The sequence below is a fragment of the Fusarium redolens genome, assembly GCF_020744475.1.
Source record: "Fusarium redolens strain MPI-CAGE-AT-0023 chromosome Unknown BKA55scaffold_1, whole genome shotgun sequence".
Taxonomy (NCBI): Eukaryota; Fungi; Ascomycota; class Sordariomycetes; order Hypocreales; family Nectriaceae; genus Fusarium; species Fusarium redolens.
The window spans coordinates 880,679-895,612 of record NW_025763664.1 but is presented as its reverse complement, the minus strand read 5'-3'; the positions used below and the strand labels follow the sequence as shown (position 1 = coordinate 895,612).

At 49.5% G+C, this 14,934-nt stretch overlaps 5 protein-coding genes and 1 non-coding gene across 6 annotated transcripts; 2 read left to right on the top strand and 4 right to left on the bottom strand.

Moving 5' to 3' along the window:
- Window positions 1–283: 283 nt before the first annotated feature.
- On the bottom strand, window positions 284–2,549 carry BKA55DRAFT_682346 (uncharacterized protein; the record flags this gene model as incomplete). The annotated part of the gene is made up of 4 exons (XM_046198323.1): window positions 284–1,063; window positions 1,118–1,516; window positions 1,576–2,282; window positions 2,330–2,549. The coding sequence occupies 4 exons, from the start codon at window positions 2,547–2,549 to the stop codon at window positions 284–286; spliced, it is 2,106 nt and encodes a 701-aa protein (XP_046056025.1).
- Window positions 2,550–3,366: 817 nt separating this feature from the next.
- On the bottom strand, window positions 3,367–3,449 carry BKA55DRAFT_t3. The gene has a single exon. It is a non-coding gene; the product is annotated as a tRNA-Lys (tRNA).
- BKA55DRAFT_548142 (catechol O-methyltransferase) lies at window positions 3,380–4,812 on the bottom strand. Its single transcript, XM_046191095.1, has 3 exons — window positions 4,297–4,812; window positions 3,700–4,248; window positions 3,380–3,655 (listed from the first exon to the last, which is right to left on the bottom strand). Exons 1-3 carry the CDS (start codon window positions 4,543–4,545, stop codon window positions 3,614–3,616), a joined length of 840 nt encoding a protein of 279 aa, XP_046056024.1. The 5' UTR covers window positions 4,546–4,812; the 3' UTR covers window positions 3,380–3,613.
- An 87-nt stretch (window positions 4,813–4,899) lies between these two features.
- On the top strand, window positions 4,900–5,414 carry BKA55DRAFT_548141 (uncharacterized protein). The gene has a single exon (XM_046191094.1). The coding sequence runs from the start codon at window positions 4,973–4,975 to the stop codon at window positions 5,264–5,266; it is 294 nt and encodes a 97-aa protein (XP_046056023.1). The 5' UTR covers window positions 4,900–4,972; the 3' UTR covers window positions 5,267–5,414.
- A 470-nt stretch (window positions 5,415–5,884) lies between these two features.
- Window positions 5,885–7,900, bottom strand: BKA55DRAFT_3798 (uncharacterized protein). Its single transcript, XM_046185955.1, has 5 exons — window positions 7,547–7,900; window positions 7,434–7,487; window positions 7,231–7,293; window positions 6,898–7,125; window positions 5,885–6,697 (listed from the first exon to the last, which is right to left on the bottom strand). The coding sequence occupies exons 1-5, from the start codon at window positions 7,647–7,649 to the stop codon at window positions 6,078–6,080; spliced, it is 1,068 nt and encodes a 355-aa protein (XP_046056022.1). The 5' UTR covers window positions 7,650–7,900; the 3' UTR covers window positions 5,885–6,077.
- BKA55DRAFT_3843 (uncharacterized protein) lies at window positions 7,541–8,006 on the top strand. Its single transcript, XM_046185975.1, has one exon. The coding sequence runs from the start codon at window positions 7,727–7,729 to the stop codon at window positions 7,967–7,969; it is 243 nt and encodes an 80-aa protein (XP_046056021.1). The 5' UTR covers window positions 7,541–7,726; the 3' UTR covers window positions 7,970–8,006.
- The last annotated feature ends 6,928 nt before the right edge of the window (window positions 8,007–14,934 follow it).

Sequence of the window (14,934 nt, the reverse complement as noted above, 5' to 3'; positions counted from 1 at the left end):
AATAGCTTGCATCGGAAACATAACCATAAAGCCAGTACGCTGAGCATGCGAATCGACTACCTAGTACCTTTTTCGTGATGAATATGGAAAAGCAGAGCTCTTTGCAAGTCACGGTAAGGATGCAATTCTAATACGGGCACTTTTTGTGGAATTCATATTGTTCTCCTTCGCTAAGGTCGATATGTCCTAGACGAGAAGAAATGCAAGTACTATCTCCCAAGTCTGAAACTGATTCCCAGCCCTATCCGATGACAATACCTTCGGGAAGAACGATCCCGTGTAACTACCTAGCATATTCTTGTTCGTTGGTGGCGCACATGTTACCGGTGTGAACAGAGAACGTCTTGACCATCTTAGAAGCAGCTGTACCAGATGCAGCCTCGCGTGCCAACACTTTATCCATCTCACTTTGCAACTCGCTGCCCTCAAGATGTCGCACGAGGCTTTTAGTAGGCGTAATATCCCAACTTGACCGCCACTCCAGTTGTCCTCTCCGTGGAATCTCGACGTATTGCACTTCAGCATTTGCCGTTGGCTTGCAGACACCTAGCCACGTGATGTTCCCTGTCGGCAGACAAGGCTCTTCATGATGATGGTTGGTGTTCTCATCGGAGCTCCCAAGCCAAAAACTGTCAGAAGTAACCATGATGGGGTCCTCCAAGTGATCGAGGCGAATTTGTCCAACGGATCGTTGGCGGCCGTCGGTGTAGGTGAAGAGCAGACCAACGATCGCGTCATCTACGCATTTTCCCCAGCCTCGACATGGAGTAATCGTGTGAATGTTTTCCAGTTCGGCGGACGATGAAAGGAATTGGGCATCCCAGAAGTATGGGCCTGGTCTGGATGGCGGTCCAAATGAGAGTTCGATCTTGCGCTGATCCCATGTTGTCATTTTCTCAAACCCGAGCCAAGACTCGTTGTATCCCTGTTTATAGTAAAGTGTTTGAGTAGGGGTGGATGGCAAATCGGCAAGCGCTTCGTAGCTGAAGAGATGATCATTGAGGGGCAAGCGAGATCGGATATCAGGGCCAAGGATAAGACTGCGGCCATTGTTTGTGATAATCTATGAGAATGTTAATATGCTTCTGTTCCGCATGGTACAAAGGTTATAGCTTACTATAAGAGACTTTGATCGAGTCCCGGGGTCATCATTGTCTGGAAAGAATCCCGTGCGAAGCCAGAGTTCGGAGATTCGTTCGTCAGGATCAACAGGAAAATAGAGCCACATTGAGCTACTGTTACTATATGCATCAATAACACAAGCGGACAGCTTACCCGATCTATTGGGAATAATAGAGCAAATACAACTGCCTTTCAGGCCGATGACATAGCCACAGGCCCTAGGTAGGTTCCACTCAACTGCATGAATTGCTGCCCTGTGACTACTTTCGAAGAGGTCATCTCCTGGAGAGGCCCCGTAGACGAAGTCCCTTGGAAAGATGGCCCAGCGTACTCGCTGGCCACAGGGCCGTCTTTTCTCGTGTCCGGTGACATTTAAGTTACGTAGCTTGAGACCCTGTGGAGCAAAAATAAGCGCGTTAGTAGACATCCATCATATCCATGAGAAAGACTGACATCAAATTTCATCTTGATAGAAAATGGAAGATGGTAAAAGTCACCAGGAATGGAGACCCATCTGAGTCCGGGTTCATAAATACACCGAATCCCATCATCCGACCCGACAATGACGCTACGTACTCCCAAACTATCTTCGGCGAAGTACATCTTCAAGTACATGTGTGAAGGAAACTTGGGCTTGGCGACAAAGAGCTTTGTATCATTCTCGATTACATGAGCAGTTGACAGGGACTTGACGTAATTACGACCCTCGATCTCAACGTACTGGGCCCAAACGATTTGGCCTTCGAAGATGGGAAGTATGACTTCTTCCTTCGGGCCACCAGGATCCCGATGTTGCCAGGCATCCAGGTGGAGCTTTGTCGCATATTCGCTCAGGCAGTACGTTGCAACGTTTTCGCATACCTCGATCGGAAGTCGATGTCTGACGGCGTGCCTGAGTTCCAGGGCAAGGGATGATTTGAGACGTCGAGTGCGTAGTGCCAAAAAAGACGGTGGTGGTTGAGAGAATGAATCCTGGAACCTGAACCTAACGAGGTCCCATGTACAAGATTCCAGGAATCCCTTGGCAAAAATATCATCGCCTACAATCTTGGCACAAGCTGCATGGAACCCCTTATCGTGTGATGCTTCACAGTATCTCTCACCAGCTGGGCAGTATTTGTCGCTCCAGGTGAGAGGCTGGGTAGAGCTAGTTCGGTCGACTAGAATGCGTGAGTAACTGCCATCACAGAGGAAATTGGCAACATACGACCAATGACGGCTTGAACTTCTTGAAATGGAAACTTGCAGAGACCACATATCTTGAACACGCGCAGTTCAAGATCCGCAGAAGAGTCTGGCCCGGCAACATCTTGTGCTTGGGTCGGATCGGAGGAGTCGTCAGAAGAGCCACCAGGGGGACCAACAGACTGCTCCAGCTCCACTACGGCTTGTGAAGCTATGCTATGCTCAGCTTCCAAGGCATTCATTTTCGTTGCGTTTGCCCGAAATGCGATAACAGGACTAAAGAAATGAAGATAATGGTGTCAACTGCCGTCTGAAGCAGAATGTGACTTCGCGACAGGAGCAAATGCATTAGAACAAACTCTTTACCGGGGAAGTAGGCTCCAGAGTTGATGGCCTTCGGTTTTTGCCGCTCGTGGAATATTTCTTTACTTGCGTTGATTGAACCAAAGATATCGAATAAGGAATGCAAAACCGACCTCCCGCAGGGTTGCTCAGCACACTCTGATGAATGAGGGCGAGTTGTGTGAAGGGAAGAAAACGAAGAAGAGCGAACCCCAGAAAGTTTTATCGTTCAGTGTTTTCACAGAGAAGGCGGACAGTGAAGGGGACTTCCCTCTTCCCTCTCATTGTTGATACTGCTGGAACTATTGTTGGCAGTGCCGGGCAGGCGCCAATAATACCACTAGAAGATTCCCACGCGAGAACTGACAATAGCCAATTAACAAACACCGAACAAAAAGAATAACAGGAAGTTGAAAAGGGTTATGAGCTATCGATTATAGGTTAGGCGGGAAGACAGTCAACGCCTACCTAGGTACCTACCAAGATGGAGTAATTCTGACTTAGATCAGCATCACCACGATAGAGACAGGCTCAACGAAAGATTAGATAACAAGAGTCTTAATTTCACAAAAGAACAGAAAAACCGGTCGCCGAGAGTTAACATAATGTTAGTACCTACCTTTCTCAAACCAAACAAGCCGCTGGTGAAGTCACATTAAAGCGCCAAACCATCAAAAACGAACGCATCGCAAACGCTCACGATCGAAACATAGGAACAGCCCGATGCGGGGGTCGAACCCGCAACCTTGAGATCGCGTACTCGTAAGAGTCTCACGCTCTACCGATTGAGCTAACCGGGCGTGGCTCTTATTGGATGAGGTGCCGTGGAGACCAGGCCGCTTGTGAGGGCGGGTCGTGATGATTTTTTGGTGTTGAGGGGCAGTCACATCAAACTTCAGCAATATGGAAAAGAGGAATGGAGGGAATCGACAGAGTCAGTTTTATTGCTGTGGAGACGGAAGATTTATTCTTCGCGGCCTGTACATCTTGTAATCTCAACAGCATCCTACAATTGTCAGTAAGAGTCAGTGGTGGAATGGGCATACTCACAGGAACACCAGTTGGTTCAAAGCTATGAACCAACTTACTCTCATACACCAAATTCGGATCCCCCTGCTCCTCATTAATCTTCTCCTCCCCCTCCCTCTTCAGATACTGTTTCGCAGTTCTATCCGCAAACCCCTCCACACCACTCCCCTTCGCTGCCTTCTTCTCCGCAACACTACTCCTCACATACGCTAGATACGGTGGATTCCCAGGCTTGATGACGTTATCAGCCGCAAGGACACTACCCGGCCCTACAAGACCCAGTCTCTCACAGAGTTTAAGATCGCTCGTGTACGCGGGCTTGTAGTGGTCGAGAAACATGAGGTCGATTTTGGAGATTGTGCCATTGGCGTGTAGGCGTGTTAGGCCGGCGTCGCTGGGACCGACGATCACGCGGGCGATGTCGCGGAGGCCGGAGAGGTCGAGAAGGGATGTTATGACGGCGGCGAATTCGGGGTTGCGCTCGAGGGAGAAGTAATGTGTGCCTCCGGATTTGCGGACGGCGTTGGCGAAGAGGAGGGTTGAGTAGCCAACATAGCCTCCGAGTTCAACCTACACTCGTCAGTAATGGCTCACAAGAGTAGAGGTCAATTGGCGTACCATGACTTTGGGCTTCACTTCAGCGATAAGGTCTGTTACAATCTTGCCCTTGTCCTCACCTACGTTCATGAGATACTTCTTCGTACGTCCAAACTCATCAATGGCTTGAAGAACACGCTCCGGCGAACCACGCAGCTCATCAATGTCTGACCGACCATAGATATAATGCAGAAGCTCAATCTCACGCCCATCGTCGAAGAAAGTTTCTTCTTGCTCAACATACGCTTTCTTTTCGTCAAAGGAGGGCATTTTGTCGGTAATTTGCAACGAATAGCTCCAACACAACAGGCCAATGTGCAATTGAACAGAGTAAACAGTGGGAGCTATGAGCTATATGTACCTACACAAAAAATAAACAAAAGAATCGCGTCACGTAGTGTACCCGTCATTCATTCCCCTCACCAGCTGCAGGTTGACTACAAGATGCATATGAGATGCTCACCGGTGCCTCCACCCGGGACCCCGATTGAGGGTCCTGGCGGGGAGAAGACCGTCCGGGCACGGTCTTCGGGTGGGGGCTCCGGACATTCCCGTGACGCGCACATGCAATTCTCGTCATCATTTGCACAATTTGTTATCGGTAACTACTTAACGCGAGATAGAGTTCTCTAGTTGATCCGATTGTTTATTTTTATCGTCTTGAGAGAGTTCTGTTGCCGTTAGGCGTCAGTACCTAATGCGAGCCTGGACCTCCTCTCATCCGTTTAGATCTCGACCGCCACCTCGCACAGCATGCATGTCTCACAAGGCACATTTACTCGTCCAACAGATCAACTCCGTAATAAACTTGTATTGCCTTTATCCCCGATCCTTCTCGCAATTACTATCAACCCTGCCTTACCCCCAGCCTAAGCATCATCTCGAAATCAGAAAACAATTTCTCCTTTCCCTTGCGAAAACAACCCTTATAGAACCGTTTCCTTATAACCTGTCCCAAACCGAAATCCTTTCCCCAAACCAGTACAAATGAGAGACATGAAAGATAACTGACCCTAACCTTGATCCACCTTGAACCCCTTGAGATGCCCTTTTTGTCTTCTCTTTTTTTTTATCGTTTTATGGTGTTTTCGCCGTATATAAACACATTCCTTTTCGCTCGCCGATTCGTGAGCATAAACAAGCCCTTGCAGGTTCCCTTCCAATCCATTGCCATGGTATGCACGCCGACAACTCAAATGCCTCCATCGTGAAAGGTACTCCGAACGCGCCACGCAGTTGATGCTAACACATGCCGTAGTCGATATCGCAGGCTGATCGGTCGTCGTAAACAGAGTGAACGCCGTAAGAACCGCCCTGTTGGGTATATAGTTTCCGCTCCCAGGATGAGCCAGACCGACAATTCGTCAAGGCCAGAGACTCCGAAACATCTCAATCCCGCGACTGAGACTGCATCCATCCTGTCCGTTTCTTCATACCCGACACCACTTTTCCCGCCCTCAAAGTATAAACGAGACGATATAGCGACGCCCCAGTAATGTTCGAATGCAACTCCCAGTTCACCGATTCGTAACCTCCAGCCGGAAAAAAACAGAAAAACAATGTCAACTCCCTAGTCGATGCCGTCCCTTCAACACCTGTGGCCTTGATTGTATCACTCGGCTCTCGCCAGATCCGAGTACACTTGAATGTTCGCACCGTCTTCAACTCGAAACGTGAGTTGCCAAAGACCAGCCTTCGCCAAAGATACCGACCGCAATGCACGTTTACCTCTGCGCCGTCCCAAATGCAACTTCAAATCCTGCGCCTCGTTGCTACTCCTAATCCTTGGTGAGCGGACCTTTCTAACCCCAGACACTAGCAGGAGCACCGAGACCGGACGACTGACCCCAAACACCATTGCCACGTCCCCAGCCACCGGGGGAGGCAAGAGGAGTAGTAGATCGCTTCGATGAAGCTGAAGTTGTGGGTGTACCAGAAGGTCGAGTTCCAATGGGAGCTACTGAGGCACCGGCCTGGTTGGGCTTGGAACCAGGATTGAGATCCCGAGAGGGGGAGCCTCCCGTTGGGCTGGATGTACTTGTACGGCTCTGGTTACCCACAGCATTATCGAAGACCTTGTTTGTGGGTCCAGCAGTCTGTGGGCTGACTGTGCTGTGAGGTCGCGAGTTGGGCTCGGTAGGAGGACCGTGGGCATCACCAGCAGAGACGGGAGTGCCAGCCTCGCCAGTAGGAGGAGCACGACCTACGCTGTCATAGGCAAGAGGAGAGTGACCACGGATACTTGAAGGTCCGCTAGGGGCAGGGGCACCTGTGCGGACATTACCAGTCTCATCCACGTATCCTGCCTTGTCCGCAAAAGGACCCTCACCATAAAGGGCACTTCGTTGACGGGCAATCAAATCTCGCGTCTCCTCCTCGGACATGTGCTTGTTGGGCGGCAGAGGCACCTCGGAAAGGACGGCTACGTAGAAAAGCTGTTAGCCCATGCTCAACAAACTCGACGATATTACATAGATGTTGCTCAAAATTGGGAGGGAAGAAACACGAGCGGCGTCTGGGCCAACGACATTTTCGGTCGCCCATGACCACATTATTTTTCTCTATATGCCATCTTGGTTCTTTGTCATAGTTGAATGTGCTACACAGTAGAGGGAGGCCTACTTCGCTGATATTGCTGCTCTGTGTGCAGGTTTCGAAGCTCTCGCTCCCGCTGAGCTGCCATCCGTCTCTTAGCCTGCATGACCTGCTCTGCCTCGTTGGAGCCTCGTGAAGGTTGATGACGCTGGTTTGCGTAGAAGTTTTGCAGATTGGGTCCCTGACCACGGGCGTCATCAAAGTTGTTTACCGAGTGCGGGCGGGGGCCGGGGGTGTGATGAGAACCACGGGAGTCTGCATGAACTTGTCAGCATGTTTGTTGGTACACTCGACCCGACCAGTTCATCCGTTCATGTCGGAGCCTTTGGCAGGCTTAGTAGCGCAGGATAGAAAACTCACGGCGACCACCCATTCCATAGCCCTTGCCAGACTTTTGCAAGTTCTCGTAAGCTCGGTCGACCTCTGGGATTGGGTCAGTTTTGTTTCATTCGTAGAGTCGAGTCTTGTTCGGATTTTGAATATGCCGGTAAAGTCGTACCATCAGTACAGACTTGAAGCACAATCGAACTCGACAAAACTTCTAGACGTGCTCCATCACATACCATCGAATTGATAAGAGAAGGCGTAGTCATCCTGGGGCTGAGGGCCGCTGGCGCCTGTACAAATCAATGCGTTAATTACAATTCTGTATCGGTCGATCGTGAATCTGGCGTACCTGCGCGGACCGGAGTAGTCGAACCCTGGTGCTCCCAGTTGTTCGGCTGGGTGCTAGGGGTAGAAGACGACCACTGGGCCTGAGGGTTGTCGTAGTAGGACATGTTGCAATGTTCTCGGGGTTGGGTGGGAAAAATCGGGACGTAGACGATTCGGCTCGGGGTCTTTCAAATCTCGGACAATGAAGATCTATTGGGAGAATGTCTGGTCAGTTTGGTGCTGTTGCGGGATGTTGACGACAGAATGCGACGGCGATGTGCAGCGCAATGCGAGAACGGTGCCAGAAACAAGGGCAATACGAAAGGTGATTGAGGAAATTTGCCGCTGCGGCCGATGTCAAGATGCGCACCATCGGCCAGCTAAGACATGGATCCATCAAAAAGCACCACCTAACGCTCCGGGGCCCCTCGTCGCAACACGTTGACAAATCGACCGGAATCCTGTGCGTCGAGGTCTCGACTCACCCAAGAGAGATAAGAATATGATTAAGCTTCGTCGGTGACCTTTTCCGCTTCGTTGGGAAAGTGAGCGCAAGGTTTACGTTTACTCGCCACGGGCCGTATTTTCGGGAATAAACCACGCGAGGGTCTCGGAGGGACGGAGAAAATGTGCGAAGAATTAAAAAATCGCAAGAAGTCGGTGACGAGACGAGAGACGGGTTTAACACGACGGACCAGAAGAACGCTGTCGAGACCAAAGCCGCTGCAAGGCAGACGGGAAAATCGAGGCGGAAGGAGAAATAGGAAGAGAGGTACCGTAAAGGTAAGAAGAAGGAGAGAGGAAAGGGACAAAGGTGGTGGTGGTTAAGATGATGAACGACTCGTCGACTTGGACAGGGCGTGACGGGATAGGTTGGGTTAGAATTGAATGGGGGGAGAAAAAAACCAGGGCCGAGCGAGCGGGAAAGGAGAAGGAGCAAGCCTAGCCTGGCTTCTCTTGTCCGTCAATCAATCAAATCAGGAAGTAGCGTCGTGCCGTGGGGAGTGGACAGTGGAAACTCACTGAACAGGCAGGACAGGGCACTTCCCAGTGGGCACAGGCCAGAGAGTGACTTTTGGGGGCTCGTAGTTGGCAGGTGCCAGTGCTGTTGAGGCCTGCGGGTAAATTGAGTACTTGAACCAAAGTATCGGCTGTTTTACGGGATGCGAATCATGGCGGTTCATTGTATGACAGCCTGGCCAGGCTAAAGGCGGAGTACATGAACTGCTTGTACCTCGTTTGGCAGAACAGGCAATCTACGGGCGTACCTACAAGAACACTCGATCCACGAGATTTTTGCGATGTTAGGGTATAAACGAGACATGCATTCTGTGACCGGGTCGATTATTCCGATCAAAAGCAAACCTGGCCTCTCTTCTCTCACCTCTATTTTGGCGATTCCCCTACCGTTGCACTTCTTTGACTGGTAATAAAGCAACTACAGCACAGTACTGGTCTTCAACATCCCCTGGCGTTGAGTTGGTCCTGGCGCTGGTCGCCCGTTGTCCGTTGAACGCCCAGGCGCCGGGCCCAATTCTCTTTTGATTCGATAACGGGGCTAATAACGGAGTGTGAAATGACGACGTGTGGGGGGTGCCATTTCTCGTTTCTTGGCCCTTTTGCCAGCAACGCAACTCCACGCTCCACGATGCCAGCAGATGATGTCCACGACGGGTGGGTTGCCAGTGCAGCTGAATCGAGAGAAACACTGTGCGAATTTACTGATTCTCGAAACATGAGGATATCATCAACTTCAAACCGAGTATCGACCTCAGCCAATGCCTCGTTCACTGTTGTGCGTCTACCGGAATCTGCAACAACTCAATTGCACTATGGTCCTAGCGGAAAATCACTGGACCCCGAGATAACGACACTGATCCAGCACCCTTCCCCGGGCAGGTTTATCCCGGCTCTCTCACTAAACCTCGGCCGAAGCTCATCGCGCCATCCGTGGGCTTCCAGTGCTTCAGTGCTTCTCGATCTTCTGGGATGCCCAGGGTCTTTGCCTGCTCCATGCGTGTATCAAAAGCACACAGACATAGCAAACCTCTCTCGTGAAGCACGGTTCAGGTACAACAGCAAACTTGCATGGGAGATGAACCAAGACGGGTCGCTTAGGGATGCACCTCATCCTGTAAACTTGGCGTTCAAGGTATAACAGTGGATTATACTGACAAAGGACGCAGATAAGTCTTGGATCGGCAATAAGCAGTACCAATATATACAAACATGAATCGCATTAACGCAATATCAACAATGGATGTTGCACCGCAACAGCTTGCCAAAGCCCACTTACAATATCCTCTGCAATCAAAGCTGTGTTTCCACATCTTGGCACGTTCTCCTTCCCCTTTCTTCAAAGTCAACATCAATCGGAGGTATCGTCTTTTACATCTCCAAACGAGCAAGCCATCATCTTGATATTGTGGATACGCAAATTACCTTTATTTGAGCGTACCCCTTTTCCCGGGATTGCGGTCTTGACTTGACCTGTGCTGGGGGTTTTTAGCGGGGTGCTTTTAGACGCCGATTCATTCCATGGATTCGAGCTGTGGATTACCGCCAGCCAAAGTCACCTGAATCACACCTCCAAGTCTTGACATTAGTAACTCGCAACAGAAATGTTTGAAGGACAGGTTGTTTGGGTTACAAAGGTGCGGTTCTTGGGTTGCAGTCGTACCTGCGAGTGTACCCGATATGACATGGTTGTCGGCAACTTGACGTCGGCTGAACATTAAATAGCATGCATGGAGCTTGACCTACCAACAGACGGGGACGGTTGCAGAAAGATATCACGCATATCTCTTTGCGACGGACCGCAATACCTGTGACAAGAAACATGGCACTGCATCATGTTTCAATTGCGTATGAATAACTTGCAGTCGGCTCAGCTTACACACGAAACATGAACAAAACTAGCCAGAACATCAAACTCTCAAGCACTGTGTCACAAGTTGGAATGGAGGATTGATTACTTTGAGATGAATTGCGGCGTTCGGGCCGTTGTCGATTCTCGCGGTTGGAAAGCTGTCAGCCAAAGACGGACCTCCACTCAGAATGCCCTCCACCACCCGATCACGGCGCATGTCAACATGGTTCGATTCTGATGATACCCTGCCGGTCGTTGGGCGTTGAACCTCTGACGCTCTTATTCCGCCTGGAAAATGATCCATGGAATTGTCCCTCTATCTTCCTTCGTGCCATCATCACCGTGATACCACGAGATCGGCGCCCGTAGACATCCGGCACCCCAGGCGGCACTTGGAACCCGGGATTGGGCCCGAATTGTTCGGGATGGTCCCCAAAGATTCCATCACGGTGATTAGGCTCTGTTATCTGAGACCTGGAGTGAGACATCCCCTGAGATGAGATCTCGAGCCGGCTATCTTAATTTTGGCTTGTGATCCTCCCTGCCGTCGGTCGGCTCTGATGCTTATGCTTTAGCGAAGGTGACCGGAAGACGCTTCACCAAGCATGACCTCTTTGCGATACGTCTGTTCTTCATTCAGCTGCTGACGATATTCCAGTTAGCACTCTAGGCGACAGGGATCTAAATGGATAGCCCCAGATGGGTCGACAGACTTGGCCAAAAGGGTCCACCACCAAGGGAAGTCCAACTGTCATCGCAGGCAGGTCGTCACTGTCTTGCAGAACATGCTCAGATTGACTGGTTTGTCGCTTGATAAGCCTTCCGGTTATGCAGCAGCAGGCAACGGCTGTTACATTCTGACGCACAACGCATGTAAGGTCGGTCCAACTTGAGGTCTGCCTTGTGACGACACCGGGCGACGTTATGTAACCCACAGAGGTCCTCTGTACGGCAACACCAATTCCACTTCCTCTCTACACCACACATCCAGTCAGCCGAGTCACTTTTAGCCAGCCAATATGCGAAAGCTATATGGGTCTGCCTGCCCGACTTTGGCAATTGATTCTCGAACCTTTGTCATCTTCGGATAAGCGTCCCAAAAGGTGAGCTTCCCCCAGACTGCTGCCCCGCGGTTATTGGTTGATTTGACCGCATGTTGGACTCGTCAGCACCTGTCATGCATTCTCGTCACCCGAAGTTTCTGCGTATTTTGTAGCTCCATTTACCATTTAATTTTCGATACCTTTGGAGAAGCTGTGAAGCAGATTCTCGGAAAATAGAAAAGCCTCATCATTCATTTGATTGCGATTCGTTCATCAACAAGTGTTGTCTCTAAGCATACATTCTCCTTCAAGAGTTACCGTGCCGCATGTATACATGCATATTATTTACTATCACTAACCAGCAGCCACTATGTTTTTTGAGAAGCCTGGAATCTTCGTGATATGGCAAGAGAGATGAATCGAGTTTTTTGGTCCTGATGAGTCCAGGCATGATTCAGGTATCTCTCATTTATTATATATGTCAGTCCTCAACCTTTCCTCCTTGATGCCAAGATACTTCCCAGATAGGCCAGGTGGTGTGACAAGATTGACTTCCATTTAGTTTTCAGTCGCTTCAGTGGTGATTAATTGAAGTGCGCAGCATCTATCATAGTATAATTGGCAATGTTTAGGTTTCTGTTTATCTACACAAAGTCTTCCACTATTTCCGTTGTTCCAGCGTTTTGGTCTGCTATATCTCCTCGGTGTTTCATAATTTTCATCATTCACAAGATGAGAGTCAGAAATCCCATAGCCCGTTCGTAATCGTAGTACTCAGATGTTCATATTGAAGCCAATCCTGTAACATACACAATAGTTTAGAAGCCAGTAACTTTGGAATATGTTGAATGAGTCTCTGGTTCCTGCGAGAACCTAAATACCTAGCTTAACTGGCCAAAAGATATATTGAAAAACCCGAGCACTCCCGATGGAATCGTTTGTTTTCCAAAGCCTAGTCAACCTCGAGGTCAGACTTTATAGTCTTCTCATGTCATTGCTTCTTTCTTGCATCTTCATAGTACATTAACGGTAGCTGTCAACTTTTCCCCAAGCCGTATGTTAGGAGCGTGACACCTTTGATGTCGATTAGGTCTGAAAAGTATCAGTTAGAAAGGCATAGGTAATTCCATCTAGAACATACTACTCTCGGTGCTGCGCCAGGCTCTCTCAACATCAACATAGGTTTATCGAAGTTTAATGATCCATTACTTTATGGCCTTAATGCTGATAGCACATGCACGATCGCAATTTTATATAGGTTTGAACAGCGAGAGACCAGGGTTTTAAGTCAAGAAAATATCGTATACATCATAAAACAATCTCATGTTTCCAAACCAGCATCCCAAACCCAGTACCAACCCCAAGAGTCCCCAACCCCTACCCCAGATAAACTCCCCAACTCACCACTCATGGCCCATAGCCATACTCATAAAATCCATCATCAGCAAGGAAATCAGCTCCTGCAACGGCCCATGCAAAACATTCAAACTGCACTCATCCCCCTCAGCATGCTTAATAAGCTTGCTCAACACCATAAAAGAGATATCACAAACAGGACACGTAAATCCTCTTCCTCGCTTGACACAGGGAGCTCCTTGCTCGGATAACCGCTGCCCGAGGACAAATATATCCATCTCAGTTATGCCAGGAATACATCGGCCAGTTTCGACGTGCTTCATCATTGTAGATGCTTTTTCGAACTTTTTATCACAGGCGATGCAGTCGATCTTCTTGTCGGGGTTGGAATCACGGGCTTGGCGCCGAGCTGCTTTTTCTTTTTCGTCGTCTTCTTGTGCTCGTGTGCCGACGGCGAATTCAAGCCAGTGGTCAAAGTCTCTGACGACAGTATCGATGACCTTGGAGTTAGACTGGTGTTCCTGTGGAATCCCTGTCAGTACTATGATATTTGTGCATGCATAGACTAAGTACTTACCTCGAGTGCAGACTCGGTCTTGAAGTACAGCTCGCACGTAATGCAACGATTATGAGCCTCAACCTCATGAGCAATCCGTTCAGTACCAGTTTCAAAAGACTGTCCACAGTTCTTGTAATGGCAATCTCTAAGAAAATACTTTGCCTCGAAGAAGAAGGGGAAATCCTTAGCCTTAGGGTACGACTTGCAGACGGTGCGTTTGGGGCCGTAGGAATCGTCCTTTGCGATCTTGGCTTGAACATCTATGATAGCTGGGCTGCTGATGCCATGAGCATGCCATTGATGTCCTTCGAACGCCAACACGGGGAAACACTTGTTGCAATGTGTGCAGAGTATTGGAGGACTTCTTCTGTGCTCTCGAAATGATGCCTCCCAGTCATCGTCGAAATCATCCTCATCCGAGTCATCTGATAATTGCCAGCATGGAGCGTTAGGGTCCGAGTCGTATGTATCGTCAGCTTCAATATCGGTGGGGAGTTCGTGTTCGTGACCTGTGAATCCAAAAGGGCCAGCATATAAAAATGGAACATCTGAGTCGTCCTCATAACCAAACTCATCGAGATCATCATCATCATCCACATCATCACCATCATCATCACCAAATGGTGGGACTGCCATTCGCAGTAACTGTCTCATTATCTCATCCTCTGAGAATTCTCTTCTGTGCATCTCGGGATGGCTGTCTCGTTGATGCTGACGAAGTGAAGACGAAAGACGGAAGGTCTTGTCACACGGCCTGCATCTGAAGGTTGGATTTTCAGGCACACCTTGCTTTGAGGTGGTTTCGGTTTCGACGATGCCATGTTTGTTTCGTTTATGATCTGCAAGTCCCTTAGCGTGGCGGAATGTCTTTTGGCAGGTCTGACAATAGGGCTTCTCATCATCCTCGTCGACATCCCCTGCTTTCTTGTCTGCAGTAGGGACGGCTGCGTTTACTACTTGACCTGAACTCTCAGCGACAGTGTGGTCTGCCATTGCATGCGTGATGAGTCCATGCTGTACAAGAGCCGATTTGAAACGAAAGCTCTTGTCGCAAAGCGTACATTGGTGCGTGTCTGAGGCTTTAGACTCTTGCGTCGCAGTCTCCTCGGTAGGCTCTTGCTCCGCATTCTCATCTTGTGTTGAACTCTTTGCCGGACGCTTGCATTTCTTGTCGGAAGCGTGTTTGCTCTTCAGATGCCTTCGAAGTGAGTTCCGACTAGTGAATAACTTGTCGCAAACATCACAGCTGATCGTCTTTGCTTCCACGACGTCTGGAGCCTTGTCCTCTTCCTTGGCGGGAGCATCTGTTTTCACAGTACGATGCTTGCTCCGCTGATGCTGTCTCAATGAAGATTGACGCGTAAATGCCTGGTTGCAAAGCGCGCAATCGAATGTGCTGGCCGCTTGACCATCTTGTTCTGGCTCAGGCGCGTCTGCTTCTGCTTTCTTGACGGGATGTTTACTCTGTCGATGTCGCCTGAGTGAGCCTTTGTGGGGAAACGACTTGTTGCAGATATTGCAATTGACCGGTTTGGCTTCAGGCTTTGCAGCTGAAGCCTGTGCAGTATTATGATCGTCGGTCA

Excerpts from the sequence above, each read along its gene's own strand:
- BKA55DRAFT_548141 (XM_046191094.1), top strand. The coding sequence starts at position 4,973 with ATGCGAGCCTGGACCTCCTCTCATCCGTTTAGATCTCGACCGCCACCT.
- BKA55DRAFT_548142 (XM_046191095.1), bottom strand. The coding sequence starts at position 4,545 with ATGCCCTCCTTTGACGAAAAGAAAGCGTATGTTGAGCAAGAAGAAACT. Across the intron at positions 4,249-4,296 it reads AAGTGAAGCCCAAAGTCATG|GTTGAACTCGGAGGCTATGT; the intron begins GTACGCCAATTG and ends TGACGAGTGTAG. Across the intron at positions 3,656-3,699 it reads TTGAACCAACTGGTGTTCCT|GATGCTGTTGAGATTACAAG; the intron begins GTGAGTATGCCC and ends TGACAATTGTAG.
- BKA55DRAFT_3798 (XM_046185955.1), bottom strand. The coding sequence starts at position 7,649 with ATGTCCTACTACGACAACCCTCAGGCCCAGTGGTCGTCTTCTACCCCT. Across the intron at positions 7,488-7,546 it reads GACTACTCCGGTCCGCGCAG|GCGCCAGCGGCCCTCAGCCC; the intron begins GTACGCCAGATT and ends TGATTTGTACAG. Across the intron at positions 7,126-7,230 it reads CTATGGAATGGGTGGTCGCC|ACTCCCGTGGTTCTCATCAC; the intron begins GTGAGTTTTCTA and ends AAGTTCATGCAG.
- BKA55DRAFT_3843 (XM_046185975.1), top strand. The coding sequence starts at position 7,727 with ATGAAGATCTATTGGGAGAATGTCTGGTCAGTTTGGTGCTGTTGCGGG.